Source organism: Pelobates fuscus, chromosome 1 (genome assembly GCF_036172605.1).
Source record: "Pelobates fuscus isolate aPelFus1 chromosome 1, aPelFus1.pri, whole genome shotgun sequence".
NCBI classification, from domain to species: Eukaryota; Metazoa; Chordata; class Amphibia; order Anura; family Pelobatidae; genus Pelobates; species Pelobates fuscus.
In genome coordinates this window covers 387,469,875-387,488,227 of record NC_086317.1, presented here as the reverse complement: position 1 = coordinate 387,488,227, position 18,353 = coordinate 387,469,875, and the positions used below count along the sequence as shown (strand labels likewise).

General features: G+C 44.8%; 1 protein-coding gene across 1 annotated transcript in view; it reads right to left on the bottom strand.

Annotated features, from left to right (window-relative positions):
- Window positions 1–761: 761 nt before the first annotated feature.
- Window positions 762–18,353, bottom strand: part of ANKRD52 (ankyrin repeat domain 52) — an 86,616-nt gene continuing 69,024 nt past the window's right edge. Inside the window, exons 26-28 of the mRNA XM_063444744.1 lie at window positions 8,604–8,686; window positions 7,051–7,142; window positions 762–1,148 (exon numbers count right to left, since the gene is read on the bottom strand). Of these exons, the coding sequence (XP_063300814.1) occupies window positions 913–1,148; window positions 7,051–7,142; window positions 8,604–8,686 (411 nt within the window). The 3' untranslated portion in view covers window positions 762–912. The remainder of the gene's footprint in view (window positions 1,149–7,050; window positions 7,143–8,603; window positions 8,687–18,353) is intronic.

Here is an 18,353-nt window from a genome sequence, read left to right as displayed (position 1 = left end):
ACATCTTCATTGCTGGCGTGGACTATAATATGTTATGTAATGTTACAGTCCAATCCAAAAATGAAAACTTAATATAAATAATTAAAAAAAATACTGATGACATGTTAAGATAACATTGTGAGGCATGAAAGAAAGGAAGAACAAGGAGGAGGAAAATAGTATTAGAATACCAGAATCACTAAAGTGCCTAGATGGTGGGGGGATTTTGCAGCAGTGCATAGTGGGAATGCCATGTGAGGAGCCAACAATAGGCTAACAGCAGCATCTTGTTTGCATAAAAGCATGTTAGAGCAGGCCATTTGGTTAAACAAGAACTGACACTACATTTTTAAAAAGGGCACAACAGTCTAAAATAAGTCGTAAGGTAGTTAGGGGAGAAGAATGCTACACACATCTAGAGTTCTGAACTGAAAAATCAAGATGCTGCTTGCATGAACAGTCCTGCGAACCTGAATTGAATTTTCAAGCTGCCCCTGAATATATTAAGGCCTGTTGACCATTCCACAAATAACTGCTTTTAGGACCTCCCAGCAGCAAAGACATTAATTGCACAGAGTGAACATCCAAGTTAATGATGGAATGCTTCTTGCTTCCTCCACCCAGCAAGAGGTTTAGCATGCATCCAGTACAGGCAGCTGACTGAAATGAATGCCAAAGTTAAAAGGGTTTATCACCCTGACCATAAACGCTTTCCCCATCTGATGAGGGTCCTTATAGTGTACAAGGAAGGTAACCTACTATATCATAGTCAGTGCAGGGCCTGCTGGCTCAGAAGAGCCACATGAAAAATGTGAGAAATTGCCAATAGAAGCTCAAACCTTTGCACTTATGTCTTGTTCTCCTTTAAAGTGCCCTAAAATTATCCTAAATAAATTAAAATAAGGTTTTGGGTCACCCACAGAGCGGCAGTAGCTACTCAGAGTAGCAGCCATCCATGGCAATTGAGCTGTGCCGATCCTTTGTATAAGGGCAGCTGCTGCCATTGGGAAGGGCAGTCTTAGCAGCGATACCGCAGTTCTTCAGAAGGTTGAAGCTGAAGGGGAGGATGGCGTCTTTTGGTGGGAAAGGCTTCATGGTGGAAAGGATAAGTGCCAAGCAATCTGCTACATCCTTGTTCGGAGCACAGGCCAAGGCTGGGGTGTGACCTGCTGTCAACAAAACAGGGGGGGGGGGGGGAGGGGGGGGAGAAGAAAAAACAAAAAGAAAACCTAAATAAATAAAAGTTACATATTGAAAGCAACATCAAAACAAAAAGCTCATACATTCACCTCACAAAGTGCCATCTAAAGTGGTTTGAAAGCCCATTATTTACATGTTATTTTGTGTAAATAGGCATACGGTAGACAGTCCAATGATCTGTACCAAAATGTAAATATATTGACATGTGAAATTCCTATTAACTACATCTATGCTAGATAATTTATCTTCTTGACCATGTCAATTTTTGCATCTTTCCAATGTCTCTGTTTACCAGTAATGTTTCCCTCTCTCCAATGTTGTTGGGAGATGTAGACAAGGAAACATTACCTGTGGTAACCTATGAAGAAACCCAACTTTAGGGAATCACTTTACAAATGTCAACATTAAAAAGAAAGCAGATACTGCATGCACCTCCAGTAGGTTACACATTTTTTCTGCCTGCAAACATCTGCACTTATAAATATTAATGGAATGTATGCATCACCAATATGATTCTTTCAATCATGCATCTTTACATATTTGGATTTCTTTCCATCATGTTGTAACTTGTATTTTCTTAGTTTACACTACCTAAAAACTTAGAGGGAAAAAAAAATAAAATAAAAAGCAAGTCACGTTGCTGTATTTAAGAGAGTAGTGCACGGAAGCATGGTATATCTGTTTAGAAGAGGGGTGTCAACCAAACTATTGGGTAGATTAAATGTATCCGACCCAGAGATCTTAAATGCAATGGGAACTCCCTACGGCTTGTATTGACTGCATACCATGTTCCAACACAATGAACCACAGAGGAGATTGGGGAACTAGGTTACCCAGTTGATCCTGCTTGGAAGAACAACGTTATGGACTGAGGCCCTGTTCCGTTCTTACTCCTTTTGTGTGTTTCTTCTGAGGTAGAAAAAGTGTGCCTATAAATGAAACAGTATAACAATACAGCACTGGTGTCATAAGCACCGCTTAATTAGATCAAAGATGAGTGTCAACCATAAACATCCGCTTTAAAAAAAAAAAAAAAAAAAAAAAAATTCAGAAAAAGTATGATGCTGTATTTTTCCTGTGCTTGACAAAAGAGGCAAAGCTGCTGCTTTCAAAGCTTTGTCAAGTCCCCAGGAGCCACTAGGGACAGCAAAGGTGAAAAGCGCATGACCTACGTCCCACGGTCTTGTAAGAACCTCCAGACTTCAATGTTGTACTCTCGCTCATGTGAGTTGAAGAAGACCCCACTGACAAGGGACAGGTTCAGGTAAGTAAAAAAGTAATGAAAAAATAGCCCTAGATGTTATACATAACGGGAATGATTAATATTCTGGTTCTTTAATGCAAAGTTCACTTTCCACCTCCACAGTGGTGGGTGTAAAATATAGGGCATAGTCTGCAAGTCCCTTTATGTTATAACCAATGTTGGCTTATGTTTTATATCCACAGTTCAGTGTGATATTGTGTCCCTTGAAAGGATGCAGAAAGCAGGATATATAATGAAACAATTTATTCAGACTTATTAAAACCCTATACAAAAATGCTTTAAAAACTGCATATATAAAGAAAGTAGTTAAAATATTGTCTTGACCACTATACAGGTGATACTCGAAAAATTAGAATATCGTGCAAAAGTTCATTAATTTTAGTAATGCAACATAAAAGGGGAAACAAATATGAGAGACGCATTACATGAAAAAGCAAGATAGTTCAAGCCGTGATTTGTCATAAGTGCGATGATTATGGCTCAGGGCTCATGAAAACCCCAAATCCACAATCTCCATAAATTAGAATATTGTGAAAAGGTGCAATATTCTAGGCTCACAGTGTCTCACCCTAATCAGCTAAGTAAACCTGCAAAAGGTTTCTGAGCCTTTAAAGGGTCTCAGTCTGGTTCAGTAGGAATCACAATCATGGGGAAGAAAAACATAATTGACACCCTCCATAAGGAGGGAAAGCCTTAAAAAGGTAACTGCGAACGAAGTTGGATGTTCCCAAAGTGCTGTATCAAAGCACATTAATAGAAAGTTATGTGGAAGGGAGAAGTGTGGAATAAAAAGGTGCACAAGCAGCAGGGATGACCGCAGCCTGGAGAGGATTTTCAGGAAAAGGCCATTCAAAAGTGTTGGGGACTTTCACAAGGAGTGGACTGAGGCTGGAGTCAGTGCATCAAGAGACACCACACACAAATGGACATGGGCTTCAGATGACGTATTCCTCTTGTCAAGCCGCTCCTGAACAACAAACAACGTCAGAAGCATCTTACCTGGGCTAAAGAAAAAGAGACCTGGTCTGTTGCTCAGTGGTCCAAAGTCCTCTCTTCTGAGGAGAGCAACTTTTGCATCTCATTTGGAAACCAAGGACCCAGAGTCTGGAGGAAGAATGGAGAGGCACACACTGCAACACAGTCTGTGTTGATTTGGGGAGCCATGTCATCTGCTGGTGTTGGTCCACTGGGCTTCATTAAGTCCAGGATCAACGCAGCCGTCTACCAGGAGATTTTGGAGCACTTCATGCTTCCTTCCGCAGACGAGCTTTATGGGGATGCTGACTTTTTCCAGCAGGACTTGGCACCTGCCCACACAGCCAAAGCACCAAAGCCTGGTTCAATGACCGTGGGATTACTGTGCTTGATTGGCCAGCAAACTCGCCTGACCTGAACCTCATAGAGAATCTATGGGGCATTGCCAAGAGAAAGATGAGAGACATGAGACGGAACAATACAGAAGAGCTGAAGGCCGCTATTGAAGCATCCTGGTCTTCCATAACACCTCAGCAGTGCCACAGGCTGATAGCTTCCATGCCCCGCCACATTGAGGCAGTAATTGCTGCAAAAGGGGCCCAAACCAAGTACTGCGTCCATATGCATGCTTATACTTTTCAGAGGTCTGATATTGTTCTATGTACACTCCTTGTTTTATTGATTGCATGTAATATTCTAATTTACGGAGATTGTGAATTTGGGGTTTTCATGAGCTGTAAGCCATAATCATCGCACTTATGACAAATCACGGCTTGAACTATCTTGCTTTGCATGTAATGAGTCTCTCTCATATATTAGTTTACCCTTTTACGTTGCATTACTGAAATAAATGAACTTTTGCACGATATTCTAATTTTTCGAGTATCACCTGTAGAGTCCAGTAAAAGCAGATGAGCAGTAGGTGGGCAAATCGGTACTTGTACCGATTCAGCTGCTCTGACAGAGTGGTACACTTTTTGCCCACACTGAACTGTAGATATAAAACATAAGCCAACATTGGTTAAAATATAAAAGGACTTGCAGACTATACCCTATATTTTACATCCACCACTGTGGAGGTGGAAAGTGAACTCGCCATTAAAGAACCGGAATATTAATCATCTCTTATGTATAACATCTGGGGTTATTCTTTTCAAAATATGCAGAGACACCAGAAGGTAAAAACTGCTTTAACAAAAGTTTTTTTTGCTTTTTTTAAAACCACCATTATATTAGAGACCGGTGAAGTACAAAAGTTAAACAAAACAAACATGTATTATGGCAGGCCTAAAAGTATATATAACAGAGCAACGGTCTAGCAAGTACCTCTATAGTTCATAACAGGAAAGCAGTTCTGTTGTCTAAGAGGGAATATGCAGGAGTTACATACCGTATATACTCTAGTATAAAAGTCGACCCGAATACAAGTCGAGACCCCTAATTTTACCCCAAAAAACTGGGAAAACTTATTGACTCGAGTATAAGACTAGGGTGGAAAATGCAGCAGCTACTGGTAAATTTCTAAATAAAATTAGATCCCCCAAAAATTATATTAATTGAATATTTATTTACAGTGTGTGTGTATATACGAGTGCAGTGCGCGTGCGTATACGAGTGCAGTGCGCGTGCGTATACGAGTGCAGTGCGCGTGCGTATACGAGTGCAGTGCGCGTGCGTATACGAGTGCAGTGCGCGTGCGTATACGAGTGCAGTGCGCGTGCGTATACGAGTGCAGTGCGCGTGCGTATACGAGTGCAGTGCGCGTGCGTATACGAGTGCAGTGCGCGTGCGTATACGAGTGCAGTGCGCGTGCGTATACGAGTGCAGTGCGCGTGCGTATACGAGTGCAGTGCGCGTGCGTATACGAGTGCAGTGCGCGTGCGTATACGAGTGCAGTGCGCGTGCGTATACGAGTGCAGTGCGCGTGCGTATACGAGTGCAGTGCGCGTGCGTATACGAGTGCAGTGCGCGTGCGTATACGAGTGCAGTGCGCGTGCGTATACGAGTGCAGTGCGCGCGCGTATACGAGTGCAGTGCGCGCGCGTATACGAGTGCAGTGCGCGCGCGTATACGAGTGCAGTGCGCGCGCGTATACGAGTGCAGTGCGCGCGCGTATACGAGTGCAGTGCGCGCGCGTATACGAGTGCAGTGCGCGCGCGTATACGAGTGCAGTGCGCGCGCGTATACGAGTGCAGTGCGCGCGCGTATACGAGTGCAGTGCGCGCGCGTATACGAGTGCAGTGCGCGCGCGTATACGAGTGCAGTGCGCGCGCGTATACGAGTGCAGTGCGCGTGCGTATACGAGTGCAGTGCGCGTGCGTATACGAGTGCAGTGCGCGTGCGTATACGAGTGCAGTGCGCGTGCGTATACGAGTGCAGTGCGCGTGCGTATACGAGTGCAGTGCGCGTGCGTATACGAGTGCAGTGCGCGTGCGTATACGAGTGCAGTGCGCGTGCGTATACGAGTGCAGTGCGCGTGCGTATACGAGTGCAGTGCGCGTGCGTATACGAGTGCAGTGCGCGCGCGTATACGAGTGCAGTGCGCGCGCGTATACGAGTGCAGTGCGCGCGCGTATACGAGTGCAGTGCGCGCGCGTATACGAGTGCAGTGCGCGCGCGTATACGAGTGCAGTGCGCGCGCGTATACGAGTGCAGTGCGCGCGTATACGAGTGCAGTGCGCGCGTATACGAGTGCAGTGCGCGCGTATACGAGTGCAGTGCGCGCGTATACGAGTGCAGTGCGCGCGTATACGAGTGCAGTGCGCGCGTATACGAGTGCAGTGCGCGCGTATACGAGTGCAGTGCGCGCGTATACGAGTGCAGTGCGCGCGTATACGAGTGCAGTGCGTGCGTATACGAGTGCAGTGCGTGCGTATACGAGTGCAGTGCGTGCGTATACGAGTGCAGTGCGTGCGTATACGAGTGCAGTGCGTGCGTATACGAGTGCAGTGCGTGCGTATACGAGTGCAGTGCGTGTGTATACGAGTGCAGTGCGTGTGTAGCCTTGGTGGAGGGTTGGCATTTTTATTATTTTAATATTTTTTTTGTTTTATATTATAATTTTTTTATATTATTATTATAATGTATATTTTTTAAATATATTATTTAAATCTTAATTTTTTTTCAACCCCACTCCCTGCTTGTTGGCTGGCCAGGGAGTCGGGGCTTTCACTCCTTGGTGGTCCAGTGGTGTGCACTGTGTAGGAGGGGGCTGGCAGAGAGCGTTTACTTACCTTTCCTGCAGCTCCTGTCAGCTCCCTTCTCTCTCCTCTGGTCTGCTCCCTCTGCAAGTCTCGCGGTGAGTGCCGCGCGGAGCCCTGACCCCGCGGCTCTCGCGAGACTTGCAGTGGGGAGCTGACCGGATCGGAGGAGAGAGAGAGAAGGGAGCTGACAGGAGCTGCAGGAAAGGTAAGCAAACGCTCTCTGTCAGCCCCTTGTCTGTATTATGACAATGTAAGTTACCATAATACACTCACTCGAGTAGTACGAGTGGGGGTTTTTCAGCACAAAAAATGTGCTAAAATTTTTTTTACTTATACTCTAGTATATACGGTAATTATTAAATGCAAGATCTCCCCCCCCCCCCCCCCCCAAAAAAAATTCTTACAAAGCATGGTGAACCCTAATCTCACCTTCTTCATCCACAGCCAATACAGTTGCTCCTCGTGTAAGCAAAGCTTGAACAACTGATGCTAGCCCATTACGGGCAGCAATGTGGAGCGGCCTATGAGGTTGGTAGGGAGAGAAGAAAAAGGCAAATTATAAAAATGTGAATGCGTTTAGATATAACAGTTTAAACAACCACTATACAATACACCAATTACAAAAATTTCATTAAATTTCAACAAGTGCTTAGAGAGTTTCACAGTGAAAGATGGAATAGACACATCTTAATCATTCTGAACACCAAAACCCCTTCATCCTATCTCTGCAATCAGACAAACTCAATCAGGAGAAAATACCTTTTGTTTCTAAGGCTGTAGGCATAAGCCTTTGTCCTGTGAATCCGGTATCAGCGCACAAAGCATTTGAAAGCAGATAGAAGAGCCTATATATTAGTTGTATGAGGTTAATAAAGAACCTGAATATAAAGCTACTTTACCTATCTGTGTACACAGCCCAATTCTCTCTCCTTTACATCCCAGGCCATATAACTTACCTTTGCTCTAAGCCATTAGCAATCCAATGCTAATCTATGAGAAATAATGGTTCTTTGTGAAAAGCATTTGACCTACCAGTCAGACAAATAGCCACACATGTGCACTCTTTCCAAAAATGTTTCTCCAAGAGTAACATTAGACAATGGATAGGGACTACACAATCAAAAAAATATATATATATAAATTATTTTCTTAAATGGGTATATCTGTATTCGCTGCAGAAGTCAAATCTGTAGATAATAATTTTTTTTAGGAACATGTCAAGATAACTTGTTTTCAAATAACTGACTTAACGAACATGAGTTTGCCAAGTCAAGTGTCCTTTACCAGTTTATACTAATCTGGTTACTATAGACATTTAGAGGGATATTATAGGCACCAAAACTACCTTAGCTTAATGAAGAAGTGCTGCTGTATAGATCATGCCCCTGCAGCCAAACTGCTCAACTATCTACCATTTACAAGTTAAATCACCTTGTTTATGCAGCCCCTGCCTGTGACTTGCACAGCCTTCCTAAACGCTTCCTGTATAGAATGTTCTAATTTCTTTCTGCTTAATTTAGAATTACTTACGCCCTGCTGTTAATAGCCTGCAGGAGCCTCATGTGCATGATTAACAGATCTGCAGGTAAAAATAGCATGATCTGAAACCATATTTTTTTTGCATGGAAGCTGTGTCAGGCACAGCCATGGGGTATATGGTTAGGACTGCATTAACAAAGTGATTTAAACTCCTAAATAGCAGATAATTGAGCAGGGAGACTGCAGGGGCATGATGTATGCACCAAAACTGCTTCATTAAGCTAAAGTTGTTTTGGTGCCTATAGTATTCCTTTAAGAGGGTTATGTATAAACGTGGGGCAAAAATATATAAATGTGGAGCGGATCACCAGGAAAATCAAATTTCTACAGTTTTAGCACACTCTATACACAAGATTCATGTTTGACTGGCTTTCAGAAGCATTACTCTTGTTTCATAGGATGCCTTCAAGGACACAACAGATGGTCCATCAAACTTTACTTACATCTGCAGCATGCTGTTTGTTGCATTGATAAGGCCAAGGTCTCGGGTCTCCCCTAGAAGCAACAAGGCACACTTCTCATGTCCCTGGAAAGAAAAGGGGAGGGAAACAAAAACAAAAAACGTCATATTATATTTGTATTAAATATAATAAAATACACTTAAAACTACTACACCTTTAGAGTTTATCTGGTTATTACAACACAAAAAAAGTAGCATAAAAACGTATAACATTGTAATATCTGCCATTGTTAAAGGATTAACATCAGTCTAGCCTTCTATAGCAACACCCTTTGAGTGCGTTAAAGGGACACTCAAAATTAAAAAAATAAATATGAATCTCACTGCTCAATTCTCTGCAACTGATGCAGTAAAGTAAGTTTCCATTCATGCAAACCTAGGCACAACTCCCCCGACTGACTCACAGAGCATTCATGAAAGAAATGGTTTAATTTCCAATAAAATCTTACAGCACAGTGTGTTTGCTATAGAAATTCTAATCTCCAGCTCAGCTAACAACTTTAGTCACACACAGAAGGAGGCTGTTACAGGCAATTAAAAGCACAAGATAAATTCAAAATTAAACACGTAATTATAGTATCAGTAAAAATAATTCATTAAAAAAAAAAAAGAAAACAAAACCACACAACTCTTTCATGAAAGGTCTATAAAGGCTATGTGGTGTTGCATAAACAAAGTAATGTAACTGTTAAATGACAGAATTAAGCACAAAACAGATCACAATAGTTAAAATGAAATAATTTAGACATTATAGAAACATAGAATGTGACGGCAGATAAGAACCATTCGGCCCATCTAGTCTGCCCAATTTTCTAAATACTTTCATTAGTCTCTGGCCTTATCTTACAGTAAGAATAGCCTTATGGCTATCACACACATGCTTAAACTCCTTTAACCTCTACCACTTCAGCTGGATGTCTATTCCATGCATCCACTACCCTCTCAGTAAAGTAATACTTCCTGATATTATATTTAAACCTTTGACTCTCTAATTTAAGGCTGTCCTCTTGTTGTGGTAGTTTTTCTTCTTTTAAATATAGTCTCCTCCTTTACTGTGTTGATTCCCTTTATGTATTTAAATGTTTCTATCATATCCCCCCTGTCTCGTCTTTCCTCCAAGCTATACATGTTAAGATCCTTTAACCTTTCCTGGTAAGTTTTATCCTGCAATCCATGAACCAGTTTAGTAGCCCTTCTCTGAACTCTCTCTAAGGTATCAATATCCTTCTGAAGATACGGTCTCCAGTACTGCGTACAATACTCCAAGTGAGGTCTCACCAGTGTTCTGTACAATGGCATGAGCACTTCCCTCTTTCTACTTCTAATACCTCTCCCTATACAACCAAGCATTCTGCTAGCATTTCCTGCTGCTCTATTACATTGTCTGCCAACCTTTAAGTCATCAGAAATAATCACCCCCAAATCCCTTCCCTCAGATGTTGAGGTTAGGACTCTTTTCTGTACTCAGCCCATGGGTTTTTACGTCCAAGATGCATTATCTTGCACTTGTCCACATTAAATGTCAGTTGCCACAACTCTGACCATTTTTCTAGTTTACCTAAATCATTAGCCATTTGGCTTATCCCTCCTGGAACATCAACCCTGTTACATATCTTAGTATCATCCGCAAAGAGACACACCTTACCATCAAGACCTTCTGCAATATCACTAATAAAAATATTAAAGAGAATGGGTCCAAGTGCAGATCCCTGAGGTACCCCACTGGTGACAAGCCCAAGCTTCGAATATACTCCATTGACTACAACCCTCTGTTGCCTGTCACTCAGCCACTGCCTCACCCATTCAACAATATTGGAATCCAAACTTAAAGATTGCAGTTTATTGATAAGCCTTCTATATGTGCAACAGTGTCAAATCCTTACTGAAATCTAGGTAAGCAAGGTCTACTGCACCACCCTGATCTATAATTTTAGTTACCCAATCAAAAAAATAAGATTAGTTTGGCATGATCTCCCTGAAGTAAACCCATGTCTCTGATCTTGAAATCCATGTGTTTTTAGATGTTCAACAATCCTATCCTTTAACATGGTTTCCATCACTTTCCCCACTACTGAAGTAAGGCTTACTGGCCTATAGTTGCCCGACTCCTCCCTATTATCTTTCTTGTGAATGGGCACAACATTCGCCAACTTCCAATCTTCTGGGACTACTCCTGTTATCAATGATTGGTTAAATAAATCTGTTAATGGTTTTGCTAGTACACAACTAAGCTCTTTTAATAGCTTTGGGTGTATTCCATCAGGTCCCATTGACTTATTTGTCTTTACTTTTGACAGTTGAAATAGAACCTCTTCCTCTGTAAACTCACATGTAATAAATAACTAATTTATCCTTTTTCTTAACTGAGGTCCCTCTCCTTCATTTTCATCTGTAAATAACGAACAAAAATATTAATTGAGGCAGTCAGCTAGACCTTTATCCTCTTCTACATACCTTCCTTTTGTTTTTAATCTAACTATTCCTTGTTTTACTTTTCTCATTTATGTATCTAAAAAAAAAAGTTTTGTCCCCCTTTTTTACTGACTGTGCTATTTTCTCTTCTGTGTGTGATTTGGAAGCTTTTATAACTTGCTTAGCATCTTTCTGCCTAATCTTATAGATCATTCTGTCTTCCTCACTCTGTTTTTTTTTTATAATTACTAAATGCTAACTTTTTGGTTTTTTACTATTTTGGCCACATCTGCGGAGTACCACAGTGGTTTCTTGAATTTTTTGCTTTTACTGACAAGCCTAATGCAATTTTCTGTTGCCTTCAGTAGTGCAACTATTAAATAATTCCATTTCTCTTGGACGCCATTTAAATTGCTCCAGTCTGATAATGACTCCTTTACACATATTCTAATTTTAGAAAAGTCTGTTTTTCTAAAGTCTAAAACTTTTGTTTTTGTGTGGTGTGACTCAGTCACTGTTCTTATATTAAACCACACTGACTGATGATCACTGGATCCTAAACTTTCACCTACAGTAATATCGGATACCTAATCTCCATTTGTTAACACTAAATCTAGCATGGCCTCTTTACGAGTTGGCTCCTCAATGACTTGTTTTAGAGACAATCCCAGTAGGGAGTTTAGAATATGTGTGCTCCTGGCACAAGCAGCTATTTTTGTTTTCCAATTCACATCAGGAAGATTAAAGTCACCCATGATGATAACTTCCCCCTTCATTGTCATTTTAGCTATTTCCTCAACTAGTAGATTATCCAACTCTTTAATTTGTCCTGAGGGCCTATAAATCACACCTACACGAATTACTGTGTGATTACCAAATTCTAACGTAACCCAAACGGACTCTATGTTCACCTCACTAACTTTTATTAGGCTAGATTTTATGCTACCCTTTCACATACAGGGCCACCCCTCCCCCTTTCCTGCCTTTTCTATATAAAGAGTACCCTGGTATTGCTATGTCCCAGTCATTTTTCTCATTATACCATGTCTCAGTAACAGCGACTAAATCTACACTATCAGTTGCCATTATTGCCACAAGTTCATGGATCTTATTCCCTAAACTGCGAGCATTTGTATACATGACTCTAAGCGTATCATTTTTTAACACACTTGCTACAGGCACCTTCTGTCCTTGTTTTGGGGGACAATTGGATTCATGTTTTATCACCCTTTTGCCACCACCCCCCCCCCCCCCCCTCCTAGTTTAAATACATCCTAGCAAAACCTCTAAACTGCTCACTGAGAACATTTGTTCCTTTTTGAGAAGGATGCAAACCATCTTTTTTGTACAGTTTATTTCCATTCCAAACAGAGCTACCATGAGAAATAAAGCCAAATCCTTGCTCCCGACACCATTCACCATGCCACAAGTTAAAGTCCCTAATACGCATCCGCCTGTCGTTCTGAGTGTTATGCACAGGCAGAACTTCAGAGAATGACAGTGTGGAAGCAACCTGCCGTATATCATTGGCAAAAACACTAAAAACTTCCTTAACCTCTGAAACCTCACTGCAAGCCAAGTAATTTGTCCCTAGATGGACAAGTACATCCAATTCCCCTTCCTGCTTTGCTTGCTTAACAATATTACAGATACATCTCCTGTCTCTGTGAGCAGTAGCTCCAGAAAGACACCTCACAAGACCACCATTGTCCATCTCCACACCTCTTATGATGGAATCCCCCAACAACAACTGCTTTCTATTAGGCCTCACCATAGTCTCCAAGCCTCTCTCCACAACACCACTAGCCCCAGTGCCTCTCTCCCCAACACCACTAGCCCCAGTGCCTCTCTCCCCAACACCACTAGCCCCAGTGCCTCTCTCCCCAACACCACTAGCCCCAGTGCCTCTCTCCCCAACACCACTAGCCCCAGTGCCTCTCTCCCCAACACCACTAGCCCCAGTGCCTCTCTCCCCAACACCACTAGCCCCAGTGCCTCTCTCCCCAACACCACTAGCCCCAGTGCCTCTCTCCCCAACACCACTAGCCCCAGTGCCTCTCTCCCCAACACCACTAGCCCCAGTGCCTCTCTCCCCAACACCACTAGCCCCAGTGCCTCTCTCCCCAACACCACTAGCCCCAGTGCCTCTCTCCCCAACACCACTAGCCCCAGTGCCTCTCTCCCCAACACCACTAGCCCCAGTGCCTCTCTCCCCAACACCACTAGCCCCAGTGCCTCTCTCCCCAACACCACTAGCCCCAGTGCCTCTCTCCCCAACACCACTAGCCCCAGTGCCTCTCTCCCCAACACCACTAGCCCCAGTGCCTCTCTCCCCAACACCACTAGCCCCAGTGCCTCTCTCCCCAACACCACTAGCCCCAGTGCCTCTCTCCCCAACACCACTAGCCCCAGTGCCTCTCTCCCCAACACCACTAGCCCCAGTGCCTCTCTCCCCAACACCACTAGCCCCAGTGCCTCTCTCCCCAACACCACTAGCCCCAGTGCCTCTCTCCCCAACACCACTAGCCCCAGTGCCTCTCTCCCCAACACCACTAGCCCCAGTGCCTCTCTCCCCAACACCACTAGCCCCAGTGCCTCTCTCCCCAACACCACTAGCCCCAGTGCCTCTCTCCCCAACACCACTAGCCCCAGTGCCTCTCTCCCCAACACCACTAGCCCCAGTGCCTCTCTCCCCAACACCACTAGCCCCAGTGCCTCTCTCCCCAACACCACTAGCCCCAGTGCCTCTCTCCCCAACACCACTAGCCCCAGTGCCTCTCTCCCCAACACCACTAGCCCCAGTGCCTCTCTCCCCAACACCACTAGCTCCAGTGCCTCTCTCCCCCCAACACCACTAGCCCCAGTGCCTCTCTCCCCAACACCACTAGCCCCAGTGCCTCTCTCCCCAACACCACTAGCCCCAGTGCCTCTCTCCCCCCAACACCACTAGCCCCAGTGCCTCTCTCCCCCCAACACCACTAGCCCCAGTGCCTCTCTCCCCCCAACACCACTAGCCCCAGTGCCTCTCTCCCCAACACCACTAGCCCCAGTGCCTCTCTCCCCAACACCACTAGCCCCAGTGCCTCTCTCCCCAACACCACTAGCCCCAGTGCCTCTCTCCCCAACACCACTAGCCCCAGTGCCTCTCTCCCCAACACCACTAGCCCCAGTGCCTCTCTCCCCAACACCACTAGCCCCAGTGCCTCTCTCCCCAACACCACTAGCCCCAGTGCCTCTCTCCCCAACACCACTAGCCCCAGTGCCTCTCTCCCCAACACCACTAGCCCCAGTGCCTCTCTCCCCAACACCACTAGCCCCAGTGCCTCTCTCCCCAACACCACTAGCCCCAGTGCCTCTCTCCCCAACACCACTAGCCCCAGTGCCTCTCTCCCCAACACCACTAGCCCCAGTGCCTCTCTCCCCAACACCACTAGCCCCAGTGCCTCTCTCCCCCCAACACCACTAGCCCCAGTGCCTCTCTCCCCAACACCACTAGCCCCAGTGCCTCTCTCCACAACACCACTAGCCCCAGTGCCTCTCTCCCCAACACCACTAGCCTCAGTGCCTCTCTCCCCACCACCACTAGCCTCAGTGCCTCTCTCCATAACACCACTAGCCTCAGTGCCTCTCTCCATAACACCACTAGCCTCAGTGCCTGTCTCCATAACACCATTAAACTCTGAAAGTGCAGAAAATGAATTATGTAGAGCAACAGACTGTGCAATATGCCTTTTATCCACAACTCTAAGTCTACCAGATCCTACAGTGATCCATCTGCCATTCCTATTATGTCTCTGCGGCAGTGGCTTTGCAGCAGTTCCAGCCTGAGTTTGTTTACCAGATAATTTGCAAATCTCAGACTTTAAAAATACAATCTCCTGCCGCAAGATAGAGAACGGTCTACAGATTAGACAACAACCAAACCTCCAAAAAGTGGAACTTGAAACAAATGCATATCAACTATTACACTGAACTAAGTCTGCCATTCCAATGAGGTAAATAATTTAAATCAAACTAATCTTAACTTTTTATTTATCCTCCTGAATAACTCAGATTACCTCCAGTTTATCTCCAGAATATCTCCAACCACACACACTTAGAAGCAACACTCTCCAGAATATCTCCAACCCTTAGAAGCAACACTTAGATGAAGCAAGGGGTGGGAGTGTTAAATAGGTAATCTTGTAGGCCTATATAATAAGCACAACAAAAATATATTGCAGAGACTTTATTTACACAAAATCTCCAGGAATAGTTGTTTAGAAACAAAAGGAAGTGCATTGCACCAGTTGGACCGTGCTTAAAGTAGGAGAAGGTAGATTTTGTAGTGCCAAAATAATTAAATCAAATATTTAGCCAGGGTCTTCCTAAAGGTTATGAACTCCCATATTGGCTAGCTGTGGACAATGCAGCCAATGAACTGTGGGGATGCAAGACATCAGGTGACACCATAAAATGTGGTTTTATGTGCAAGATGGGTACTGCGCAAGAATTTCCAAACATATCCAATGTTAACCCCTTAAGACCGAGCCAAATGTACACGTTTTGATCAAAACAAAACGTAAGGGGCGGGGCCGGACCGCTGATTTGGCTGGCCGCATACGAGATCAGCTCCGGCAATCTAGCTCAAATAAAACGCATTAAATAAGGAAAATGACCAAATTACTGACCGGCAGAGCAGGTCTTCGGCGCCACGGGGATACCGGTTCCAGGGAGAGGCTGGCTCCACGAGCTACAGTCCCCAGGAGGTGCAGCTCTCGACGGCCAAGATGGGACCGACACTGGCGGTTAGAGGGAGCGGACGGCCGCCTCCCCACTATACTGCCACATGGTACCCAGATGGAAGCAGAGACCCAGGTGGACCTGGCCCTTTGCAAGCAGAGCCCAAAGCTGCCACTATCCACGGCGCACAAAATGGCGGAGGACATGTGCGCTGGAGTCGGCGGAAGCTCTCCCACACAGGTCAGAGAAACCAACAGGGCCACCACGCACGGACCCAGAGGGCTTAAAGAACCCAGGACCTGCCTGTCCTGCACCGTGGCCCCACAAACAGAAGCATCTGCGGCCTGCCACACCACAACGCTTATCCTCGCCAACGACCACCGACCCAGCAGCCGAGCCAGGTGCTCCCACAGCGGGGCTGACCTCGAGCACTCCCCATGCACGCCATGAAACACAGCGGCCCCGAGAGGAAGCTACCGGACCCACCAGGCAGCCAGCCCTAACATCAGGCACCCAAGCACCCATCCTGAAGGTCTCTCGCCTCCGCAAAAGATACCAACGAGAAGCATGGAGCGACGCGCACCGAAACGGCAGACGGGGCAATGGTCAGCACAAACCCACCTCAGCATGCAAGGCCTCGGACCTGCCATACCAACAGTTCCTAGAGCACAAGTCAGCTTAAGAACTCTAGCACGCCCAGGGTGATATAACTCTTGCAGAATATAGCCAGTACAAACGTGCTTACACACAGACCTTCTTGACAAAGCACATCGTTTGACACTCTCAATGCACTACATGGATATACAACCTAACACGTAGTCTGCTTTACACAGTACATTGCCACCTTCACTAGTTTAACAACATGTCAAGCCACCTACTGTGCTTTTCTTGTTTATATGTTGCACTACCTACAACACATCTGGAACTATGAGCGTAAATAGTGTTGATATAAGCGTGTTTAGTCTAGTATGTTATCATACAGAACACAAAAGTCTCACAACCTGTTCATGTTTATTAAAAAAAAAAAAAAAAAAAGTGCTGTCTATTATTCCACAATATGAAATGTTATAAAAATGCCTGTAGACTCTGTTGTGGCTCTGCACACCTGTTGTCCAACTACGCACAAGAAAAATAAAGAATTTTAAAAAAAAATTACGTAAACAAAACCAGGAATTTGACTGTCTGTTCAACCGTAATTAACCTCTTTCAGATAAGGGGCACCCACACTTATATATCATTTTATTAAGGGGGAACAGGGCTTTATTTAACATCAAATATCTAGGTATGAAACAATTTAATATGAATAAAAAAAATGGGAGAAAATAAGAATAAAAAATAAAATAAAAAAATTTAGTTTGACATGACATTTTAACTGTGAATGCCATATTACGGTTTGGTTTTACTGCAATAAAATACAGATTTGTATTCAGAGATGTCTCACGTGCAAAACAGTACCCCCCAGTCCAGGATAATAAACCCACCCCCCCCACCCCCCCCCACCCCAACCCACACACACACAAAATCTCCACCCAACCTCCCTACCTGGAGAGCTGATGTGTACCTGTCCCTGGGGTCCAGTGGAGCGGGCGCCTGTCTCCCTGTCAGATGCGGCGAAGGATCTGTGTTCTCTCTGCGCGGGCTGTCTACGGATGCTGAGAGCTGGAATATGAAGTCATATTCCTGCTCCCAGCATCAGCAAATGGCGCGCGGCAAGAGGGAGCATCAGGCCACCTCTTGGGCCCCACCCATGACAGGTGGAACACAGGGGGGCATTTCGGGGCGGCTTTTTTTTGCTGCCGCCTGAGTGCCTGCAGGAACAGCGGGAACGTTCCCACGCATTCCTGCAGGACTTGAGCCCTGCCCCTATTTATGTGTTTTATTGTGTTTTGGGAAGTTACAGGGTCAAATATAGCATGTTACATTTTTTTTCACATTGAAATTCACCAGATTGGTTACGTTGCCTTTGAGACCGTATGGTAGCCCAGGAATGAGAATTACCCCCACGATGGTATAACATTTACAAAAAGTAGACAACCCAAGGTATTGCAAATGAGGTATGTTCAGTCTTTTTAGTAGCCACTTAGTCACAAACACTGGCCAAAGTTAGACTTCCTATTTGTTTGTGTGTGAAAAATGCAAAAAAACTAATTGGAACACCAATTTTGGCTTCAACTTCTTACAGTGATCGTTTCGTTATTCTGTCAAACTGTAGCTTAAGGTTTTTTCGTTAAAAAAAACAAACAAAAAAAACCAAACAAACGGGGGGCGTGGCCAACCGCCGAGCAACCTGGCAGCTTAGGAAATTGCTCCGGCACCCGGGCTCTCAGAATCCGACGACAGTCTCCCAGAGCTCTGAAAAACCTCACAAGACACAGGATGGCGAACCCCAAAGGGAAGAAGAACGCACAGAAAAATGAAAAGCTAAATTTTTTCAACCATAAAAACGCGAGTAGCTCCGAAGTCGATCGCGGAACAATCCAAGATGGCGCTGATGAACAAACGGCGGGAAACATCCCATTCACGGGCTCATCCCATGAAAGCCAGGAAAACCTAACCAAAGCGCACCTGGATGAAGCGATGAACACCATGGCTGACAAAC